The following is a 20,884-nucleotide window of genomic DNA, read 5'->3' on the forward strand; positions in this document are numbered from 1 at the left end:
TGCATGTGGGCTTTTCTCTAGTTGAGGTGAGCGGGGGCTACTCTTGGTTGCGGTGCACAGGCTTCTCATTGCGTTGGCTTCTCTTGTTGCGGAGCACAGGCTCTAGGCATCTGGGCTTCAGGAGTTGTGGCTCGAGGGCTCTGGAGCGCAGGCTCAGTAGTTGTGGTGCATGGGCTTAGTTGCTCTGCGGCATGTGGGATCTTCCCGGACCAGGGCTCCAACTCGCCTCCCCTGCATTGGATTCTTAACCACCGTGCCACCAGGGAAGCCCTGGGTGCTTTTTTAATACATTATTTTATTTCATTCTCACAGCAGCTCTCTAGAGTAGATATTATTTTCTTCATTTTACCACTGAGGAAAATGAGGCTCAAAGAGGGGTAAGAGGTATTGTGCCCAAATTCACATATCAGGTAAATACTGGAGCTGTTGGCTTTTCAGAGAGCATGGGAATCCAAGTTACATTTTACAGGTGAAGAAACTAAGGCAGGGAGAGGATACTATTCATGCTAGTTCAGAGCAGACTTGCCCCCAGAATTCAGGTTTCCTAGCCCACCAGCCTTGTATTCTGCTTCCGTGTGTTCATATGGGATGTACAGTGTGGAAAGTGTGTGCTGAGTCAGCTCCTACAACAAAGCCATTCAGAGATGGAGTGGTGGTGGAGACACATCATTTTAAAAGACATACATGAAGGACCTATCACCTGTAATTTATAGGTTGACTACACTTTGCCATCCCACCAATGAGAGAAATAGCCTATATATTAAGGATCCAGTTTACTTGGAATCTTCCTAAAATAGCCAAAGGTCTGTTTCTGTGTTAGAAAGCAGACTTGTGGATAAAATAAATATATGCTTCTCAAAAAATTTTTTTTTTCATTTTTACTTCCATCTGCTAATTGTTGCAAACAAGAGCTAATCAGCTGAGTGGAGAAACAGATGTGCTGTGACGGCTCCAAAAATGGGTCTCTCTCTCCCTGGCAAAGGGTTGACTGGGGACGGTTGCCATAACAACTGGCTTACACCAATGCAGAAATATCGCAGGCTTTTTGCAACCACTCTTGCCTTCGTTAATTATGCCATTCCTAGCTAAATGATACAATAATGCTATTTCCTTTGGCACTGCCAGGAATAGAAATGACAAAAGAGATATTTTGTGTTGAGGGGCTGAGAAAGGCATAAACCACTACAGAGCTGAAATATTATTGTTGTCATTATTACCATTTTGTTCCCTAAGCTCTAGCTAATGGGTTTGGTACCTAATAAGAATTAATAGCATCTGTTGAGTGCTTACTATGTGCCAGGCACTAAGTGCTTTGTATGAATTAATTCATTTGTAATCCTTACAATAACCCCATAAAGTTACTGCTATTACTAGTCCAATGTTTTAGAGAAAGTAAATAAGTCACAGAAAGTACTGTTCTTGTCCTTGGACAGGTTGTTAGGTGATGCCACCAGGATTTTAACCCAGGTATTTAGCTCCAAAATCCTCCCTCTTAGCCACTATACTAGAGCGAACCATTTACTTGCAACCACCAGTGTACCAGATAAGATGAATATCTTTCTTTTCCAATTTAAAAATTATTTTAGATAAAAGTTATACTTCCTAATATGTTGAGGAAAGTGCTATATTTCAACATGACACTAGAAACCAATGTAATTAATGCCCAAGGGAAAGATCTGGAAAAATAAAATAACGAAGTTCTTCAGAATAGAATTTAGGAGATTTGGATTTTAAATAGTTACAGCTCTGCCACTCATTTTTAAAAAGCGATTGCGGTTCAGTTATTTTAATATGGCTTCACATTTGGTAGAAGAGATAAGAGTACAAATTTTGGAGTCAGATAGACCTGGTAGCAAATCATAGATACCCTGCTTACCCACCTAATCACTGAGCAACAGCATCAGAGGACAAAATAAAACGATGTACTGAAAGTGCTTGCTGCAGTACCCAGCATAGTAGGTGCTTTAAAAATGGTGGTGCCTATTGCCTGAGCCCAACCCTCCCTATCCTGTTCTCAGCTGGAAGGAGACTGGCCTGGGTAATCTCTGCTTCCTAGGTCCCTTCTGTGTTTCAGAGAACATTTATGGTTTCCAGGGGGAAAAGCCTCTTCCAGCTCTCACATTCCGTGCCTCTGGTATTAGTCAGATAAGGAAGGTGGGATCTCTCCAAGATCTCAATAAGGGTGAAACAATGGCAATGGAGAGACCTTTAGGGTCTGATTTTACCTGACTCTGTTCTAAAAGGCTGAGGATTCTTGGGATCCCATCTGCCAGTTACTTCACTGTGAGGAATGTAGGCTTTGATTGCTCAACAGGTTCAAGTGAGGGGTTTATTAATTTTTTTTAACATCTTTATTGGAGTATAACTGTTTTACAATGGTGTGTTAGTTTCTGCTTTACAACAAAGTAAATCAGTTATACATGTACATATGTTCCCATCTCTCTTCCCTCTTGCGTCACCCTCCCTCCCACCCTCCCTATCCCACCCCTCTAGGTGGTCACAAAGCACCGAGGTGATCTCCCTGTGCTATGCAGCAGCTTCCCACTAGCTATCTAATTTACATTTGGTAGTGTATATATGTCCCTGCCACTCTCCAAGTGAGGGGTTTAGAACCTTGGATCCTTGGCTGAAAGACCTGTGTGTCTTCCCCCAAGACATTCACCTCTGAGATTCTGTAGCCATTTGTGTTCCCTGGTTCCCTCCAGATTCCTGTGTCAGTCTCTAAGAAGCAGGGATTCCCTCCCTTCTCATTCTGGGGCTGACCCTGTCTGCATTCCCAGAGTGGTTCTGCCTTCAAGGGGCCTGGAGCACAACCCAGGCACCTGGGGCTCCGGCGGGTAAAGGGCCCAGGGCAAAGGCAGAGTGACTGGTGCAGCCCCGGATTGTACCCTCAGCTTCAGCGATAGCTCCCCTCTCAGCTGAAGCTCTGTGGGGGTTGAGTCATATGTCATCTGTCAGTGTGGAGGTGGGGGGCTGGCCCTGGAGGTGACGGTGACTTGTTGTTACCCTCCTTCTGGCGGGTCTAAATATAGGACCCCATCTGAGGCCTCAGCTCCCCCCTTCCCCATCCTGCCTTCTGTTCAGTGCTAAGTAAGACGTTTCAAAGTAATAGCCTCTATGAGCATTTGGAACTTTCCAGGCTGTCCTCCCACCCCTCTTTGGGGAGGTGAGAAGGGCAAGACACCTGCTGTTTCCCCTTCTTCATCCACCAAAGAGGAGGAGCTGTCCCTGAAGGGGCAGAAGTGTTTGCTGAAGAAACGTCAGAGCCCGCCTCTGCTCCTCCTGAGGTCTGAGTCGCAAATCACCTGGTGGCTACCTTCTGGTCAGTGCCTCCACTGCGCTGCCCAGGGCATAGGGGCTCAGCCCCAACAAAGGGAAAGGGAGTTCACGGCTAGGCCAATGCTGCATCGGCTCCTCTGTCCCATGGTCCCTGAGCTGTCAGAGGAAAGAAAAGGGAGGTGGGCAGTCAGCATTAGGAATGGGACCCAGAGGAGCCTTGGGGTGGAGATGAAACAGGAGCAGGTAGGGGTGTGCAGACTTGTATTTATGGTGCTCTATTATGGCCCAGCTTTTCCCCACACCTTGTTTAGTTTTGAACGGTTAAAGGAAATCACTCTTTGGTAGGAATGTGTGACATTCCCAAGGGCATCCTGGTTTGCCTGGTGACATCAGCTTGGGAGAGGACAGAACCCAGAGACAACGTGCAGATAAAGGGGTATGCCTGTGCGGGAGCATTCAGATATTCTGTTTGATTTGCTTCCCTTCCTGTTTTTCAGATGTACTGTAGAGGAGAACCCCCCTCCCCAATTAGTTTCTTGTCATGGGCTTATGCTTCAGTTCCGTTACCTACTAGCTGTCTGACTTTGAGAAATTTCTTAGCCCATCCGAATCTGTTTCCTCACCTGGGGTAAGAATACCTGACTTAACAGCTGTAAAATGAACTGAATTATAGAACTGCTACTCATTCTTTCCTTAACTGAACTCTGGTAGAATTGGAGCACTAGCTGACAAAGGAAAGGGGCAGCGGAAGGGAAAGTGAGGGGACAGGGGAAGTGAGAGGCGGCAGGAACTCCATCTGCTTAAATGGAGGGCGTGCTTACACGCTCAGAGTATGGTGTGGCTATGGCTTATGGAACACGAAATCCCTTTGGCAATGGCTCAGCATTCTGTGTACTATAATAATCACCAGGAGATGCTTCCCTCATGCGGGAACCATGGAGTTTTCTCCTGGTTTGGCCACGAACCAGCTCTGTGACTGTGGACAGGTCAGCTCTCCCCCAGCACCTTAGTTTCCTCCCCTGTGAAATAGGGGTGTTGACTTAATGAATCCTAGGATCCCTTCCAGCATCCGTCTCTGATGTGGGGAAGCTGCTGGAGCTGGGGAGGGTGGTGGGATATCCTGGGTCTCTAAGCAAATGTGTTCCTTTGGAGCCTTTGAATACTAAGGACACATACAAAAATTTGGGGTCACTGATTTACGTTTCACAGAGGAGTTCTGTGATACTGGTCCTGAGTTTGAGAGCTGGGCTTACCATATAGTTAAGTATAAGTGATATGTTCCCAGGGCTTTGGGGAATTTAAGTGCAAAAATCAGTGTGTATGCTGGCCTCAAACCCAGAACAGTCCCCCTTTGCCCTCCACTAGCCATGGTGGGAAGTGGTGTTGTGTATGCGTGTTCTGTGTCTTTTTTTAAAAAAAATTAATTAATTAATTAAATTTATTTATTTATTTTTGGCTGTGTTGGGTCTTCGTTGCTGCATGCGGGCTTTCTCTAGTTGCGGTGCACGGGCTTCTCATTGTGGTGTCTTCTCGTTGTGGAGCACGGGCTCTAGGTGCGCTGGCTTCAGTAGTTGTGGTTCGTGGGCTCAGTAGTTGTGGTTTGTGGGCTCTAGAGCACAGGCTCAGTAGTTGTGGCGCAGGGGCTTAGTTGCTCCATGGCATGTGGGATCTTCCCGGACCAGGGATCGGACCCATGTCCCCTGCATTGGCAGGCAGATTCTTAACCCCTGTGCAACCAGGGATGCCCTGAGTGTTTTAAATTTGAACTTTGTTTTATTTTTCTAAAGGCATAAGCTGAATGTTATGATCCTGAGAAAAGACTTGTAGAGCATCATACTTTAATTAGAGACCTTTCTGAATTGCATAAGAACAGTATAATTTAAATTATTTCTGGCAGTTTCTCAGCATACAAAGTATAGATGCAGTTCTAGTCTTGAGTTTTATGAATGAACTAAAAAAAAAAGAAAAAAGAACCCTCATAAATTTCAGTTCTTCTAGTCCTCGTCCTCTTAGCAAAAAAACTCAAATCTCAAATGTATCCTCCCTCAAAGTTATATTTCATCTAAGGGAAGAGATTTCATGTGCTTATTCAGTATCTCAGCTTGTAACACTTTAAGATGTTTGTATGTAAAACTGATGAATAATATTTGCCACTGGAATATTTATAACTATAATTTACAATTCCAGGGAAATTCCATTTTAGAAATCTTTATGATCAATAACATTTATTACTTATGCTGTGTGAATTATGTAAGCAAAATTAAGAATCCTATTTGCCTTCCTACCTTTCAGCCCATCTTATTTGCCAGTCTATTGACTGTATTTTGGGGCTCAAGGTCAGCCAAAGATTAATAGCTTTAGGTTTATTTGATTTGCCTCTTTGTAAGCTGAAATTTAGCTCTTGAGATAACAGCATTTTGCCTCTGTACTTGAGTGAAATTTTAATCTTGACCTTTGGTTATAATTTTGGATCACATGATCAATTCTAGTAAGATGAAAAATCATATCATATAAAGCAAACCTAATTGCATTTTAATGACATTTAAAAATATTAGTGGAAAAATAAAATAGTCTGAATAACATCTATTGTTTTTTAAGTTTGGTAAATCATTTTTTATAAGAGCAAAAACATATTTTTCCTTATGGTGGATGGTGCTACTATAATATTATTTGCTTGAAAGTATTGGTTAAAAATCACATTAATGAAAGAGATTTCAGCCCAGCAGCTCTTTGATATATCATTTGATAAATGGTTTAAGTTAAATAGGTTGGAGAAATCTAGGTTTTCTGAATGCAGGAGTTCATACGTTGACTGGTTTTTATCCCCTTTACATCCAGTTCAATACAGATGTTCTTTATAGATAATGAAGTCTTTGAGATGAGGAGAAACTGCTCTCTAAGGTTCTTATCACCCAAGTCTTTCTGCAAGAGATAGAGGGTAGATCTCATCCCCTATCTTGGAAACTTTATCAGTAAGCCCTACTCTTGGTCTAGGCTGAAATGAAACTGTAATCATTGGGCATTTCATGGGATCGTGGTGGCCTGAGAAAGTGTAAGTACTAACTCTAGTCTGGTGCTTACAATGAAAAGAATATGGTTGAGAAGAGAATTTCTTTAATTCTTTTTAAATTCATGGGACCCTAGTTTTACAACAAAGACAACACCTTTAACCTGTCACCTTGCTGATGAAGAATCCCCACAGCCAGTACATACCCCTGAGGAAGGAAACACACCCTTGAAGATCAAGGCAAACTTTCTAATACTTATTTACATTTTCAAGACAGAAAAACAGACAAAATTTGTTCTTTTTTGTTATAGAAATAATCCATGTTCCCTGTAGACATTTTAGAAAATGCAAAAAGTTTTAAAGAAGTAAATAAATTAAGTGGATATTACCCATACATCAGTGACCTAATGATATCTACTATTAACATTTTGGTGCCATAGAAAAAGCAGTGCTTCAGATAAGACCCATGAGGGAAGGGATTGTTTCGTTTGCATAGGAAGAAGAGATACAGGGAGATTAAATAATTTGCTAAAGTTATCCAGTGAGGGGGTGGCAACCAAAATGAAGATGGCTTGCTCTGGGATTTTCTTGCACCATCCAGAGGTGCAAGTCTTTTCACAGTCCCAGAGCTTTTCACAGTTATTTTTCTCCAGCTCATGGCTGAGGAAAGGGCCAGCCTCCTCAACAGAACTCACGGGACCATGCCCGGGATGGATAAGGAGATGACATGTGTCAAAGCAGTTGTGTTATCAAGTTGTGGGTTCAGTTTTACCCTATAAACTCCTTTAGGAGAGGGGAGAGGGAGTGACTGGGGAAGATTTAGAGTTTACGACTTTGGAACCCGTTAGCTTGAAGAAGGCTTACCGGAGAACTGCCCTCACAAAGAAAGCTGACTGTGGCCTTTGCTACAAAGACCAGTAGAGCTAAACTATAGTGAAAACTTATTTCTTGTCCTTGGTTCCCTCCAGAAAGAAGTTTTGGGCAGCCAAGGTGGTAATGACCAACATTTGGGAAGCTCAAGCCCACCTCTGGGTAAAATTGGCATTGAGCACTGAGGCTGTTAGTGCATAGATATTGCTAGTTATCCGAGCATTAGTGTCTTTCCCCTTCCTAAAATAAGCAGCAGTGTAGTCTAAGCGTATCAGAAAAGCCATAAGTTTGCATTTCAAGGTAGGAACATGGACATGCTCCATTAACCAGCATCCAAACAATTGCTCTGTTGCTGAAGCTCATCTTCCTTAACAGAGGTATTGTCACAGCAACCAGCATCTTTTCATAGACCTTAAGACCTCTACAAAATACTGGCAATAAAATCCCCTCAAGGTTCCAGCCACCCAGTTCACACCCCAGAATGATCTACTGTTCTCTAGGTAATTTGCATGGAGAGGTTAGTCTCTCAGTTTGAGATATCTTTTTGAGATAAGAAAGCCACTTATTTGGAAATCATTAAGTCACAGAATATTAGAGCTGGAAGGGATAGTAGAGATGATTCATCCCCACCTCGCCATCTTATAGATCTAGAAAGTGAGGTTACTATAACTAAAGAACCCTCAGATCAAAGTTTTCACGGGACTTGCTCAAAGGGAACCAGCTGGTGAATAATGGAGTTCAGACTTTCTGATTCTAATCCAAAGATTTTTCAACAAAGCTTCTCTGATGAGTGCCACAAATTGATGTGGATGAGGAAGGAAGAAAGATAAGACATAATCCTTACCCTGGGTTACTTCTGTTTACTTCAGAGGTCACATTGATGAGATCCTAAGACTGGCCCCTTTAAAACCTAGAAGAAGTGATGAGGTTAATGATAGATTAACACCAAGTAGCTAAAACTACTCATTAAAACTCAGAAACAGTATAAACACTCACAGATGTCATGACAAAGAGTTGAAAATTGTTAAAGGTGAGAGTATGCAGAAGTATGTAGGGACTTAAACATCCTGAAACTCGTTGAGACTCAGCGAGAAAATAATTTAATCTTGGAGCCAATAGGCCATTAGCAAATACTGCACTAGAGCTCTCTTTATTTTGATTCATTTAATTCTGTGCTCTTAGCCTTTGCCAGGTGCACTAAATATTTTGAAACAGTCTACATCTTTTGGAACAGTCTACATCTTTTGGAACATTCCAGAAGGCATATCCTCTTCATATGAACATGCTAGTGGGACTTTAAAATCAACTTTGGAGAATTCTTACTTTGTAAAATTGACATTCATTAGCAGTTTTTCTATGCACAGTGCTGGATTAAGATAAATATACCACTTTGTTAAAGTTCATGATATATTGGTTTGGCCAGAAAGTTCGTTCGGGTTTTCCGAACGAAATGTAAGATATATTTACTATAATATAAAACTCCATGAAGTCAGTGATAACACATCAGTGCTTTATTGTTACCCTTTAGTATATTCTGCTTCTGATCCTGATGGCATTTTGTTTTTCTTATTGCATCTACATGTGAAAAAAAAGAAGTGAGTTTCCAAGAGCACACATGATTTTTCTGTACCTAGTTAGAGGTGGAGCTTAGACCCAATTTGAACTTGTTATACTGCCTACCAAACTGACTTCTTCTTCCTGACTTCCCTGTTTTATAAATGGCACCATCATTCTCCTGGTCATGCAGGGTCATAATGTTAGTCTTCCTTGGTGTGTCCCTTTTCCTAGCCTCCGAAGTCCTGCAAGTCTTCCCTTGAACTCTCTCTCAACACCTATTCTGTTACTGCCACCAACATCATTTATACTCCTATGACTGAAGTAAAGGCTTGAGGTAGAGGAGAGAATACACTTGCCTTAGGCATGTCTCCTCCTGGGGGCAGTAGAGGTGAGGTGGAGGAGTGGAAGAGGACAAGGTGTTTGGGGTCCTGGGCCTGTGTCAATACCATTTCAGACTCCTCTCTCCCCACCCCTCTAATATGACTTACAGAACCTGGGAAACCTGGTGCCAGGGCAGTGCACTTACTTGACATTGCCACTCTCCTTTTCTTTGTGGAACATTTTAACAGCTGATTCAGAGAGCTCTTCCTCCTGGGGGCAAGACCAATCGACCATTTAAGCATTCTTAACTCAGTTTTATTTTACCTAGAGACAAGGAGAATGCTGAGCTAAGGAGAATTAAATTACTTGTTCTCCTAAAGAAATAGTTGCAGACTTTGTTGCTGGATTGATAGGGAATCCAGTTCTAGGATGTGTTGACCTTCAGTTGGGATGCAACCTCTCAGAGTACCTCTTTGAATCCCATCACATATAACCCAGTAAAGAGAGATGGAAAGAGAGACTCCCTCTGAAGAGATAGAGTTTAGATGACAAAAATCTCAAAAACGTGATCAGTTTGGTCAAAATATCTGTACAGGGCTTCCCTGGTGGCGCAGTGGTTGAGAATCCACCTGCCAATGCAGGGGACACGGGTTTGTGCCCCGGTCCGGGAAGATCCCACATGCTGTGGAGCGGCTGGGCCCGTGAGCCATGGCCGCTGAGCCTGCGCGTCCGGAGCCTGTGCTCCGCAACGGGAGAGGCCACAACAGTGAGAGGCCCGCGTATCACAAAAAAAAAAAAAAAAAAAAAAAAAAAAAATGTGTACAGATGCTGATAATTCAACTGTTTCTTGAATATAACCTTTATTATTTAGAGTACTTTTATCACATTGTGATAATCTGTTTACTTGTCTCTCCTCTGCCTGTGTTAAAATTCTGTCCCTGACCATGACTAGCTGTGGGTACTGGGGAAGCTATTTAACTGTGCTATGCCTCAGTTTCCATACCTACAAAAGGTGATAGTAGTACCTGCCTGACAGAATGATTATATACCTACCTAGTACCATGCCTGGCTCATGGGTACTCAATAATTATTTGTGAGTTATTTTACTAGAGACATTTTCTATAAACTTCTCTAGAAGGCTAAGCTTAAATAATTCCTTTGTCACATTACAAGCTGAGTTTAAGGAAGAGAATTTGGCCAACGGATACTCTTCTATTAATCAGACTGAGCTGAAGATAGTGTGGGACTGTCTGTAAAGAGAAGTGGAAACCAGATAAACGTTTTGAATATTTTATGACAGCACTTGAGAATCGATAGGATATCTCCATTCCCACATTTGGATGGGTTCTTGGAATTGCCTTCTGTGTCCCATCCAAGATAGCTAGAAGTTGATTTTGAATTTCTTTTTGGAAGTTGTGGACTATGGGCACTTGTTACTTTTTGTTGTCTTGCTTAGCCTGAATTGGTCTCCCTCTAATATCGCAAGCTTTTGGAGCCCATATCCTTTATTGGACATGCCAGTACGTATTGTCTTAGGACATTTATAGTTGTCATGGTTTGTCATTTAATTTATTATAGATTCACTTCAAATTTCACTTGGTCATAGCTCCTGTTGGGGAAGAATAGAGTCTTATTTCTTTTTCTCTCACAGGAATGTATAAGAATGGTGAACTATTTGCTGATTGACAGGTCTAAAATTATGTTTGTCTTACACGTTTGGAAATGTCATTTCTGGAGGGGAAGGTGGTAAATAGCCTTCTCTAGAGATCTTTTAGAATAATGTAGTTTCTCACCAGATTGAGGTGATGAAATTGAGATCTTCGGGGGGCAATGTAATGGCCTCTGCTTCCAAAATCAGAATTATTTGAACTTGAGTTTGAATGCATATTTGAAAATAATGTGTTAAAAGTATGACAGGATGTTCTATGGCAGGATAGTCTATTCAGAGGATTGGGCTGGGATCAGGCCAAGGATGCGGGAACATAGAAAAAGCTTCTTTAGTTCAGAAACCAGAAGAGTAGGGTAGACGGAAATTATAGGAGAAGGAACACCAAGTCTTGGGCAAGGTGGTGGGCATGTTTGCCTGGCATCATGAGACCAGTGAACTGGGTCTGGCAGAGAGCAGGTGTATTAGTTTTCTGTCACTGACATCATAATATCACACATTTAGTGGCTTCAAACAACGCATGTTTATTCTCTAGGTCAGAAGTCTGAGTCTTACCCAGCTAAAAGTAAAGTCTCCATTTGGAAGTCTCACAGTCATCTCAGACTTAGTATGTCCCCAGTGGAGCTCCTGCTGTTCAACCCAAACCTACTTCTCCTACTGTCTTCCCCATCTCATTTTGGAATCGCCCAGGTTAAAAACTCTGAACTCTTCTTCAACTCTTCTTTTTTACAAGTCTCATTCAGCCAATCCAGTTGACTCTACCTTCAAAATTATATAATCAGAATCTGATTATTTCTCACTGTCTGCAGTAACATCTTTACTAGATTTGCTTCTTCTATTCATGTTCCATATTATTGTATCCTCAGCACAGTAGCCTGTTAATACATAAGCCAGATCCGTCACTCTTCTACTCCCCATGGCCAGTTGGTCCATCTTACTCAAAGTCAAAGACCTTCTGATGGCCAAAGAGGGCAGGCAGGACCATCACTTTGGCCCTGCTGCAGTCTCCAGTGATGCTGTATATCTACCTCATAGGCTGTTGGACATACATCATCAGACTCTAATAAAAGTCTCCCACCTGCTCGTAGCCATGGGTCATCCTTGGTCAAGGAAGCAGATTTAAGGTCAAATAGGAGCATTTGGTTCCTGCACAGCCTCTAGCCCACCGCTGCCTTCTCCTGACCCCACTGTGATAGCCACCAGAGTCTAAGTGGTGGAACTTTTCCTGTCTGACTCAAAACGTTGATAGAAAATGATTTCCCCACAAGGTTCCATACTTTCCAAACCAATGACAAGCCCAAGGGCATTTTCTGGTTCCCCTTCTCTTGCACCTAGTAGAGCTAATACCTGAAGCAGCAGCTGGCTGGGCTGAGGCACAAACCAGTTGTTGGGGTTTGAGGAGGGGGCCGATTTTCTTGGAAAAGGGGAACAGGAGGGAGTGGTTCTTATTTTAAGTTAAGCACATCAGTCTCCCAGCAGCTTTCTGCTCACATGCTGTGCTCCTAGCGACTTTGTGCAGGAGATGGGCTTCTCTGAGAACAGTTGCTCCTCACTGTTGAATTCAGCAGCTGGTAATGAGATGAAGGATCTAGACAAAGCCTTTCCTTAAAGGACATCAGGGTGGCTGTGGTGAGGTATTCACCCTTGTGCCTCCCCTTGCACTGTTCTTGGTATCTGGAGGGTTCAATGCATGTTTCTTGAACTGAACTGATACATTATTAAAAGTTAATGAACATATCAGATGATAAATCCATCACACAAATAAGGCCTAGAAAACGGACATCTTATTATTACTGGAATTTAATATCAGTATAGCCAAGGGAACTGAGAAGGGGGCTAAGATCAGCCAAGGGACATCTGCGGTGTCAGTGGGTGGGGTTGATGTGTTGTGTCCTGCTTTTGTCTGATAGGTCATTGCTTGTGAGCAGCAATATGACTCTTCCTATGACGCTCGCTGTGACGTCTGGTCCTTGGGGATCACAGCTATTGAACTGGGGGATGGAGACCCTCCCCTCTTTGACATGCATCCTGTGAAAACGCTTTTTAAGATTCCAAGGTAGGACACAAGATGGCGCTCTTGGCTCATTAGTTCTTTGTGAAAGAGGCTCTTTAAGGATAATAAATAGTTCATAAACAGTTTCTCTCCAAGCCTGTGAAAGCCTGATTGTAAAATGTATTTCTTTTGCGGGGGGAGATGGGGGCGGATGCAGGGAAGTGGGGGAGAGGGTGTCCCTGAAAGGTAACATATTCTAAAAATGATAGGACTATGTCATAACAATTGCATATTTTCAGTACTCTAATTTTTTTGACATGTTCATTTTTTGCGCTTTGCACAAGAAGACTGAAAATGCGGTGTTGGATTAAGTAATCTGTCTAAATACTGGTGTTTTCTTTTTAAATTATATAATCATGCCTGGTTATTTTTTTTTTCCGGTTTGAATCTTTCTCCAGTATGCTGAAAAATTTAGGGATTAAAAAAAATGTATACCAGCACTAAAAAATATCAGAAAAATGTTACATCAGTCATGACTTTCTCTCCATCCTTTAATTTCTGTCTCAATGGGCAATTGTGCTGAAAGAGATCTGTTTGAAGGGTATTTAAATGACAGTTTATTTTCTATTGTCTGTATTCATTAAGGGTTTGTACAAGAGGTTTGGTTGTTTGTCTTTCATCAGAATAGGGCTGATGTTTGGCCTGCTCCAGCCTCTAGTTATAGAAAATGAAGCTCTGGAGAGCTCCATCCAGGAGTGTTGCAGGTTGGGAGATTTGTACCTTCCACATGTCTCTTTCAAAGGAAGGCCCTGGGCTGGCTGGGAGCCATTTGACTGCTTTAACAATACAAGTGTTAACCTTTCCTTATCTGCACAATCACACAGCCATCACAGTCTTTAAAAATGTCTCCTGATTGCAATTTGCATTTCTGATTAGGTCTATTTATATGCAGATGAGGCTCTGTGGCATTCATCATCATAATGTTATCGTTTTATACTTAATCCGGATGTGAACAACCACCCACCATTATTCCCAAAATGATTCCCACCCAAGTCAGAGTTGGGTTTTTTGCCTTTTCCAAAGTACAAAAACAGGTCCTGGTGATTAGGACAAAGCTCCTGGCTTTTAAAATTAATAGTCTGATGAATGTTCAAAACAATGTAAGAATGCAGGACCCCAAAACAGTATTGTGTACAGTAATATGTCAGGAAATGAGAACTGGTGTCTGGGATGATTTGTGTGTTTTGATTTTTTACAAATGGTTTACTCTTTATTTACTGTGGCCACATAATTTCTCAGTTATCAAAATTAAGATGTGGTTTCTGATTAGCAAGACATGTACTTTTGATAAGAGATCATCTACTTGGATATGTTTTTTCTCTCTGTCTTATTTATTTATTTATTTATTAGTGTGCATTTGTGTACAGAGCAACTGTTCAAAAATTTCATAGGGTGATAAATACGAGGCAGCCTAGAAAGTGTGTGTGTGTGTGTGTGTGTGTGTACATGCAAATGTGTATGTGTTTAACAGACCCTTCCTCTCCAATGACTCCTCTTAGCTTGCTTGTGGTGCCCAGCCAAACCTCTGATATCTAATAACCTTTATACTTTCACTCCCCTCGCTTCTTCCATCTTGGGAGAAGCTTCCAGATCTGAAACACAAATAACCAAGCCCCCTACTGCTTGCCTCTGGACAGGGCAAACTTTAGGAACAGAGCAATTGCTAGAAAAGGATCTTAGGGGTGACAAGGATCCTTATCCCAAAGTAGGTTGAAGGTTTCTTTCTTTCCTCCTGGTGTAATCTCCGACCCTTTTACCATCTCTTGGTTCCTGTGCAAGAGATGAATTAGATTGAACTAGGGCACATAAACACTAGTCAGTTAGCAGGCCCCTCAGTGTGATTATGTGTGCTCAACACTTTGCCTTTATCACAACCTTAAAGGCCAACTGGACATTTCTGGACAGGAAGGATGGAGGTTTTTTTTAAAAAAAATGTAACATATTTGTATGTACTGTATAGCTTTTTATAATCACTAAGTTATTTACTTTAAAAGTATCCTGTTAATTAGAATCACGCAGTTCTTATGAAGGGCTGTTGGATTGACCAAGTGCAGTCTCATGTGTGTTCGTGTGCATGTGTATACTCTATCTTAATCTTGAGTGGTAGAAATGTATCCTTTCCTCAGAAAAGCTCTTTGATGGAAAGTGGAGAGATTTAACATTTATGTATTTTAAACAGGCACTCAGGTTATCTACCTGTATGTTTCATGGGGCTCTCTCTCTCATTCTATCTCAGCCTTTCCTTTTGTAATGGGAGAAGAGTAAATGACAGCTAATGACAAAAATCCTTTGAATCTATTTGGCTTCAGAATTTTTTTTGGTTATGAGTGTTGTCCGTGTTCTGGAATTCTCTTCAATTTAAACGATGAAGTCCACTGCAGAGCACTCTTGGGGGCCAGAGTACTGTGTGTGGCTTCCTCCTCTTCCCTACAACCCTTTCCTGACTGGAAATAAATTGAGTAAATTACCAAGTAAAGAAATAAAAGACCTTTCCTCAGTCAGGGAAGAAGTGACTTTCACGAGTTCTAAAGGACTTAGGAATTAATGCAGTGCTGGTTACATGTGAGGTGGGAGCCTCAGATGTCAAAGAAGCAGGTGATCACACGGATTCCCCAGGCTTTGTCAGAAAATAGGAGTCAAGACCTGCCTGGATGTGCTTGATTTGCCTGCACAGGGGTCTCCTGCTTTCCCCTCTGCCTCCACCCACCTTCCCCTTTCTTTTGACCTTCACATTAGAAGATGACACACGGGGTCGTCGTGACCTGTCTTTGAAACACTGCATGACTCACAATCTTTCCTACATTGCAGACACACGGAAATTGTCTGCTGATTGGCATTAGAAGATGACACACGGGGTCGTCGTGACCTGTCTTTGAAACACTGCGTGACTGACAATCTTTCCTAGTTGCAGACACACAGAAATTGTCTGCTGATTGGCAGAGCAGCCACTGTTTGCTGAGCCTGTCAGCATGTGTCATCTTGTCTAACGCCTCTGCTCTAAAAAAGTCACCCCTCTCTGACAGTCACTGCTCTGTCTGCTGCTATTTCTCTCCAGGAGTTAGAAGAAAGGAAAGGAATGAAAACCATTTCTCTAGGCATCAGTGGGTTCGACAACATCTCTCTCAGGACTCTCTCCTGAGGACTGTAAATTCCAAAGGCTTAGAAGGATCCTGCAGATGACCAGGATATATTTTTCACTTAAAAGGAGATCTGTTTCATAGATTATTTGCAAGAGCCCATAGAATTAGGAGTATACAATTATGTACATTTCTTGGCAGCCAGGTATCTTTCCTTAGCTTGGAGTCTTTGGCTAATGACCTCTTGGACCTCCCCAGATGGGGTCAGGGAGACAGCAGGGACTAGCGTGGGTGTGTTTATTGGACAAGGACTGGGAGCCACGTCACCTGCCCATTTATTTGGGGCCAGATAGCTGCTGACTCTGTGCAGTCTTACTGCACATTGAGTGCTTCCACCGCATTCCTGTGGAAAAATGCAGAGTGTTTTCAAGATTCCCAGCAGAAATGTCCTTGGTTGGGAGTGGATGGGAAAGAATGGCTTGAACATTCCAGTCCCTGAAGCCAGTGATTTTTCCTTCGTAAAGAGAAATTTCCCTGTAGTACACGATTTGGGAAGAGAACTTGTGATAATTCCAATTCATATTCGGGCTTGTTTTCCTCACCAAATTTAGGTTGTTCCAAACTGTACCCAGCAAGTTAGTTTCCTAGGGCTGCCACCACTAATTACCACAAACCTGGTGTCTTAACAGAAATGTATTCTCTCACAGTTCTAGAGGCCAGATGTCCAAAATCAAAATGTCAGCAGAGCCCTGCTCCATCTGAAGGCTCTAGAGGAGGCTGCTTCTTGCCCCTTCCAGATTCTGGTGGCTTCCAGTGCTCTTTGGTTTGTGGCAGCATAGTTCCAGTCTCTGCCTCTGTTTCCACGTGGCTTTCTTCCCTATCTCTCTGTGTCTTCTTTTCTGTCTGACTAGTAAGGGCACTCGTCATTGGATTTAGGTCTCATCCTAATTTAGGATGATTTCGTCTCAAGATCCTTGTCTTAATTACATTTGCAAAAGACCCTTATTCCAAATGATGTCACATTCTCAGGTTCCAAGGGGACATATCTTCAGGGGACCACAATTCAACACACTGCACCAACCAACTTTCATGTTCACCACGTTCCCTGAGAAACTAATTTGGGGGGCAAAATATAGGACAAGTAGCTACATGATGATGGGAAAACAATAGCTTAGATTTATCTAGTGCTAACTGTGTGGCAGGCACAGTGCTATGCGATTCACAAATACAAATGCATTCATTCCCACAGTGACCCTTGAGGTAAGTGCTATCACCACCCTTTTTTCTAGAGGAGAAAACTGGAAGCCCTGGGAGAAAGCTGCTGGTCCTGCACCTATGGAAGGAAAATGATTTGAATCTGTGAAGTTTGACTCCAAAGCCCTCATGTTTTGCAACTAAACTGAAAAGTTAAAGACCTTCCTTAAATTATACTTATTTATTGATGAATTATGAATTCAGCACCAAGGGGACTGGAGTATAAAGAAATGAATGGGAGGAACAGTTCTCGGAGCTTTCTGAGAGGCTGTTCCTGAGTTATATTTGGCTTGAATAAAATTTACCTTTAAAAAAGCAAAAAAAAGGTACAGAAATGAATAGGATGTCCCGGACTTTAAGAAGCTCACAATCCAGCTTCCTTCTCCATGCTCCCAATTTCTTTTTTTTTTTTTTTTTTTTTTCTTTTTGTGGTACGCGGGCCTCTCACTGTTGTGGCCTCTCCCGTTGCGGAGCACAGGCTCCGGACGCACAGGCTCCGGACGCACAGGCTCAGCGGCCATGGCTCACGGGCCCAGCCGCTCCACGGCACGTGGGATCTTCCCGGACTGGGGCACGAACCCGTGTCCCCTGCATTGGCAGGCGGATTCTCAACCACTGCGCCACCAGGGAAGCCCCATGCTCCCAATTTCAAACTGACATAGTAAACCTGAGAGTTAGAATTTTATTAGCATCAGTGAGTGTGTCAGTCAAGGAACTGAAGAACAGAAATCAAGGGTCATCATAGGTGAGCACAGGCCCTCCTTGGCTCATTGATTTATGACACCCAAACCAGAAATCCATCCCTTCTCCAAACTCCCCTTCAAGCAGCTGCCTTTTAGTTCCTGTTTTAGAACACCTAAGACCAGTGTTTGAACTAAAGAATTTCAGGTTATCACTGTTGGTACCCAGTCCTTTCTGTCCCATCCCACCCTCCTTGCAAAACCTGCACCTGCCATGAACATCAGGGCTGTTTCTGGTAGGGGCAGCATCTCCTCCCTTTCATCTCCCTCTTATTTTTTCAGTAGGAAAACCTTGCTTTGGTTGTGGAGTTGATGGAAATCTCCTTCTGGCATCCCGATTTGGAATGTGTTTTCTCACAGAAACTATTTTAAATGGTTATTTAGGAGGAGGCAATGGAATATCTGAAGTTCTCACTTTTGGTGCATTATTAGACTCTTATGGCCAACTCGAGTTTTATAATTGAGTCTGAGGACATAGCCTGTCTCTAGAACTTCATGCTAAAAAACTTCATGTAAAAAAATGCTTTCCAAGCTCTAAACTACCCATTTACAAAAGTGCTTTGGAACACAGTCTGCTGGGGATTTGGGAATGAGTGTGCCCTCTAATCTAGGATATCTCTAACTCTGTTCATGCTAAGTCAGGCTTGGGCTGAGTGCTTGAGTTGCAAGATGAATAAGACAGGGTTTTTTTTTCTCTCAGGGAGAACATAGTTTACTGTCCCTTCCCCCATTCATTGGCAGAGGTGAAATGGGCAGAAGTCGGATACCCAGGAAAAAGGAGAAAGGAGGAGAAATCACAGAGGATACGCTTGGGCTACCTGGATGCTATAGGGCTCAGAAAGCATGAGTCTTTGTGGGTCTCAATGCCTGTATTTGACTCTTGTTCTGAAACAGACTCCCTGGGCTGAGTTTTCACCTAATTTCATCTGAATTTCTATCATTTTGAAAGGGTAAAGATTTCTTTTATTCTGAATTCCCTAATTCACAAAGCAAATTGTTCCTACATGGGTGGGAAGCCAGCTCCTCAGCTGTGAGAAGATACAGAGGCAGCAGGGAGTCCTGAGTCACCAGTAATTGTCTTAGTATTACAGAATCGTCACAGAACATTTTCCCTTATGGCTGTGAAATATAAGGAAAAGAAATTAAAGCTAAACTATTGTTGGAGTGTAATGAGTGAAGGGGGATGGGTGTTTAATGGCACAGTAAGGCTGGGTTTACCCTGGGGAAATTTGGTTTCTCTTCGTCAACCCAGGTCACTTAGCTATTGGCCTGAGCAACAAACCCTCACAATGCCATAAAGCAAGAAGAGCTAGAAGAATTAGCATCATTTAGCATTTATTGAGTGCCTAAGAGCAAAAAAAGTTTTGAAATACTCCAGTAGAAAAACCATGGTCTTTTATGAGTCTTTTTCTTTCTTTAGGTTTTTTCTAGTCTCATTTTAGTGGATTGTAATCCCTACCCTTCATGATGCCTTGGGGGTGCCCTCCTTCCCTGTGGGGTATCCTCTCCATTTCCTTGAGAACATAACATAGTAGCTGGAGGCAGCTGGCAGAAATGCCCCAGAAGGCTTCTGCTCTGTGGAACATGTTTCCAAACTCTTCTTTAATTTGAGTTGAGCAGCTGGGGCTGTTAGTTCCTGTGGAGGTACAGCTTGATGTCCCTCCTGAATCCTGACAGGCAGGGAAAGTTCAGCTTTGCAGGGTTTCATCTAGGGATCAGGTGGCAAAGCAGGAGCATGCCTCCAGGGAGTGCTGGTCCCCATCCCCATGAAGTAAGAAGCCTACCTTGAGAGAAGGGAAAGGCCAGTGAATGAGAGGTATTGACTTCAAGCACTATCTGCGTTTTCTCCCTCATAACGCTGATTTCATTATTTTGGCACCACTTTGGCTAATTCCCATTTAGCTCCTAAATGGTGGAGAGATGGGCAAAGAGGGTAGGCAAGGAAACAGAGCTCGAAATAGTACCAAAGGGTTTGAGGCACCCTCATTTCCTCTTGATTCCAAAGAAAACCAGGGAGTAAAGGTGAAGAATAGTTATAAACTGTCTTCATGGATTAGCATAGTGGTAGGGCAGGGGCAGCACAAGGATGAAGGGTGGTAAGGTGGTTATCTGGATGAAGGCTCATCACAGCTGGAGCTGTCCGTTCCTGGAGAATCCTGGAGTCAGGTGAAGCCAATGGCATCGGAAAGGAAATATAGCGTAGTGGTCAAGCATTGGTGTTTGTGTCACTTATCTACTGGTAGGTAACAAACCACCCCCAAACTTAGTTGCTTAAAACAGCAATCATTTACTATTTCTCATGAGTCTGTGGGTTCTTGGGTGTATCTTGGCTGGGCTTCCTCATGCAGCTGTGGTCAGCTGGGGATTTGGCTGGGTGCTGGCTGCTCTAGGATTGCCTTGTCTAGGATGACTTGGCTCTGCTACATGTGGCTTCTCATCATCTAGCAGGCTAGCCAGGGCACTTCTCACATTGGTGACAGGGTTCCAAGCATAGATACAGGAAGTGGTAGAAAACTGGCTATTTTTACAATTCATTTACCTCAGTGTTCTGTAGTCAGTCTGCATGGGTTCAAATACCAGTTCTACTACTTTCAAGCTGTATGAACTTGACCAAATCACTTGTCTCTGCACCTCAGTTTCTTTCTCTGTAAAATGGAGATATGAATGGTATCAGCCTCATAGAGTTGCTGGGAGCAATTAATGAATGTAAATTGCTCGGAACAGTATATAGTAAGCATTCCATTTTTTCTGGCTGCTATAAAAGAAAAAAATCTCAAAAGTGTATTTATATTGTAAGGAATTTGCTTTCCCTTGTAGCTCAAGAATTGACACCTTCCATTCAAAAGAACCACCTGTGAGATCAATCATTTGAGGGTTTTAGCTAATTGACTGATTGATGATTATATGGGAAATTGAGAATGAAGACTGATTTCTCAGTAAATCCTTACAACTTCCACTGTGTCTATCTGAGGGAATCTGCCTTGAATATCCATTGTCACAACTCCTTTGTTAACAGACACACTCCTAAGAGATGTGGACCGCCCCCCCCCAGTCCCCATA

At 42.6% G+C, this 20,884-nt stretch overlaps 1 protein-coding gene across 1 annotated transcript in view; it reads left to right on the forward strand.

The window, feature by feature from the left end:
- MYO3B (myosin IIIB) overlaps positions 1–20,884 on the forward strand; it is a 473,243-nt gene that overhangs the window by 115,703 nt on the left and 336,656 nt on the right. The window contains exon 9 of the mRNA XM_059053510.2: positions 12,611–12,756. Within this exon, the coding sequence (XP_058909493.1) occupies positions 12,611–12,756 (146 nt within the window). The remainder of the gene's footprint in view (positions 1–12,610; positions 12,757–20,884) is intronic.

Source organism: Kogia breviceps, chromosome 2, assembly GCF_026419965.1.
Source record: "Kogia breviceps isolate mKogBre1 chromosome 2, mKogBre1 haplotype 1, whole genome shotgun sequence".
NCBI lineage: Eukaryota > Metazoa > Chordata > Mammalia > Artiodactyla > Physeteridae > Kogia > Kogia breviceps.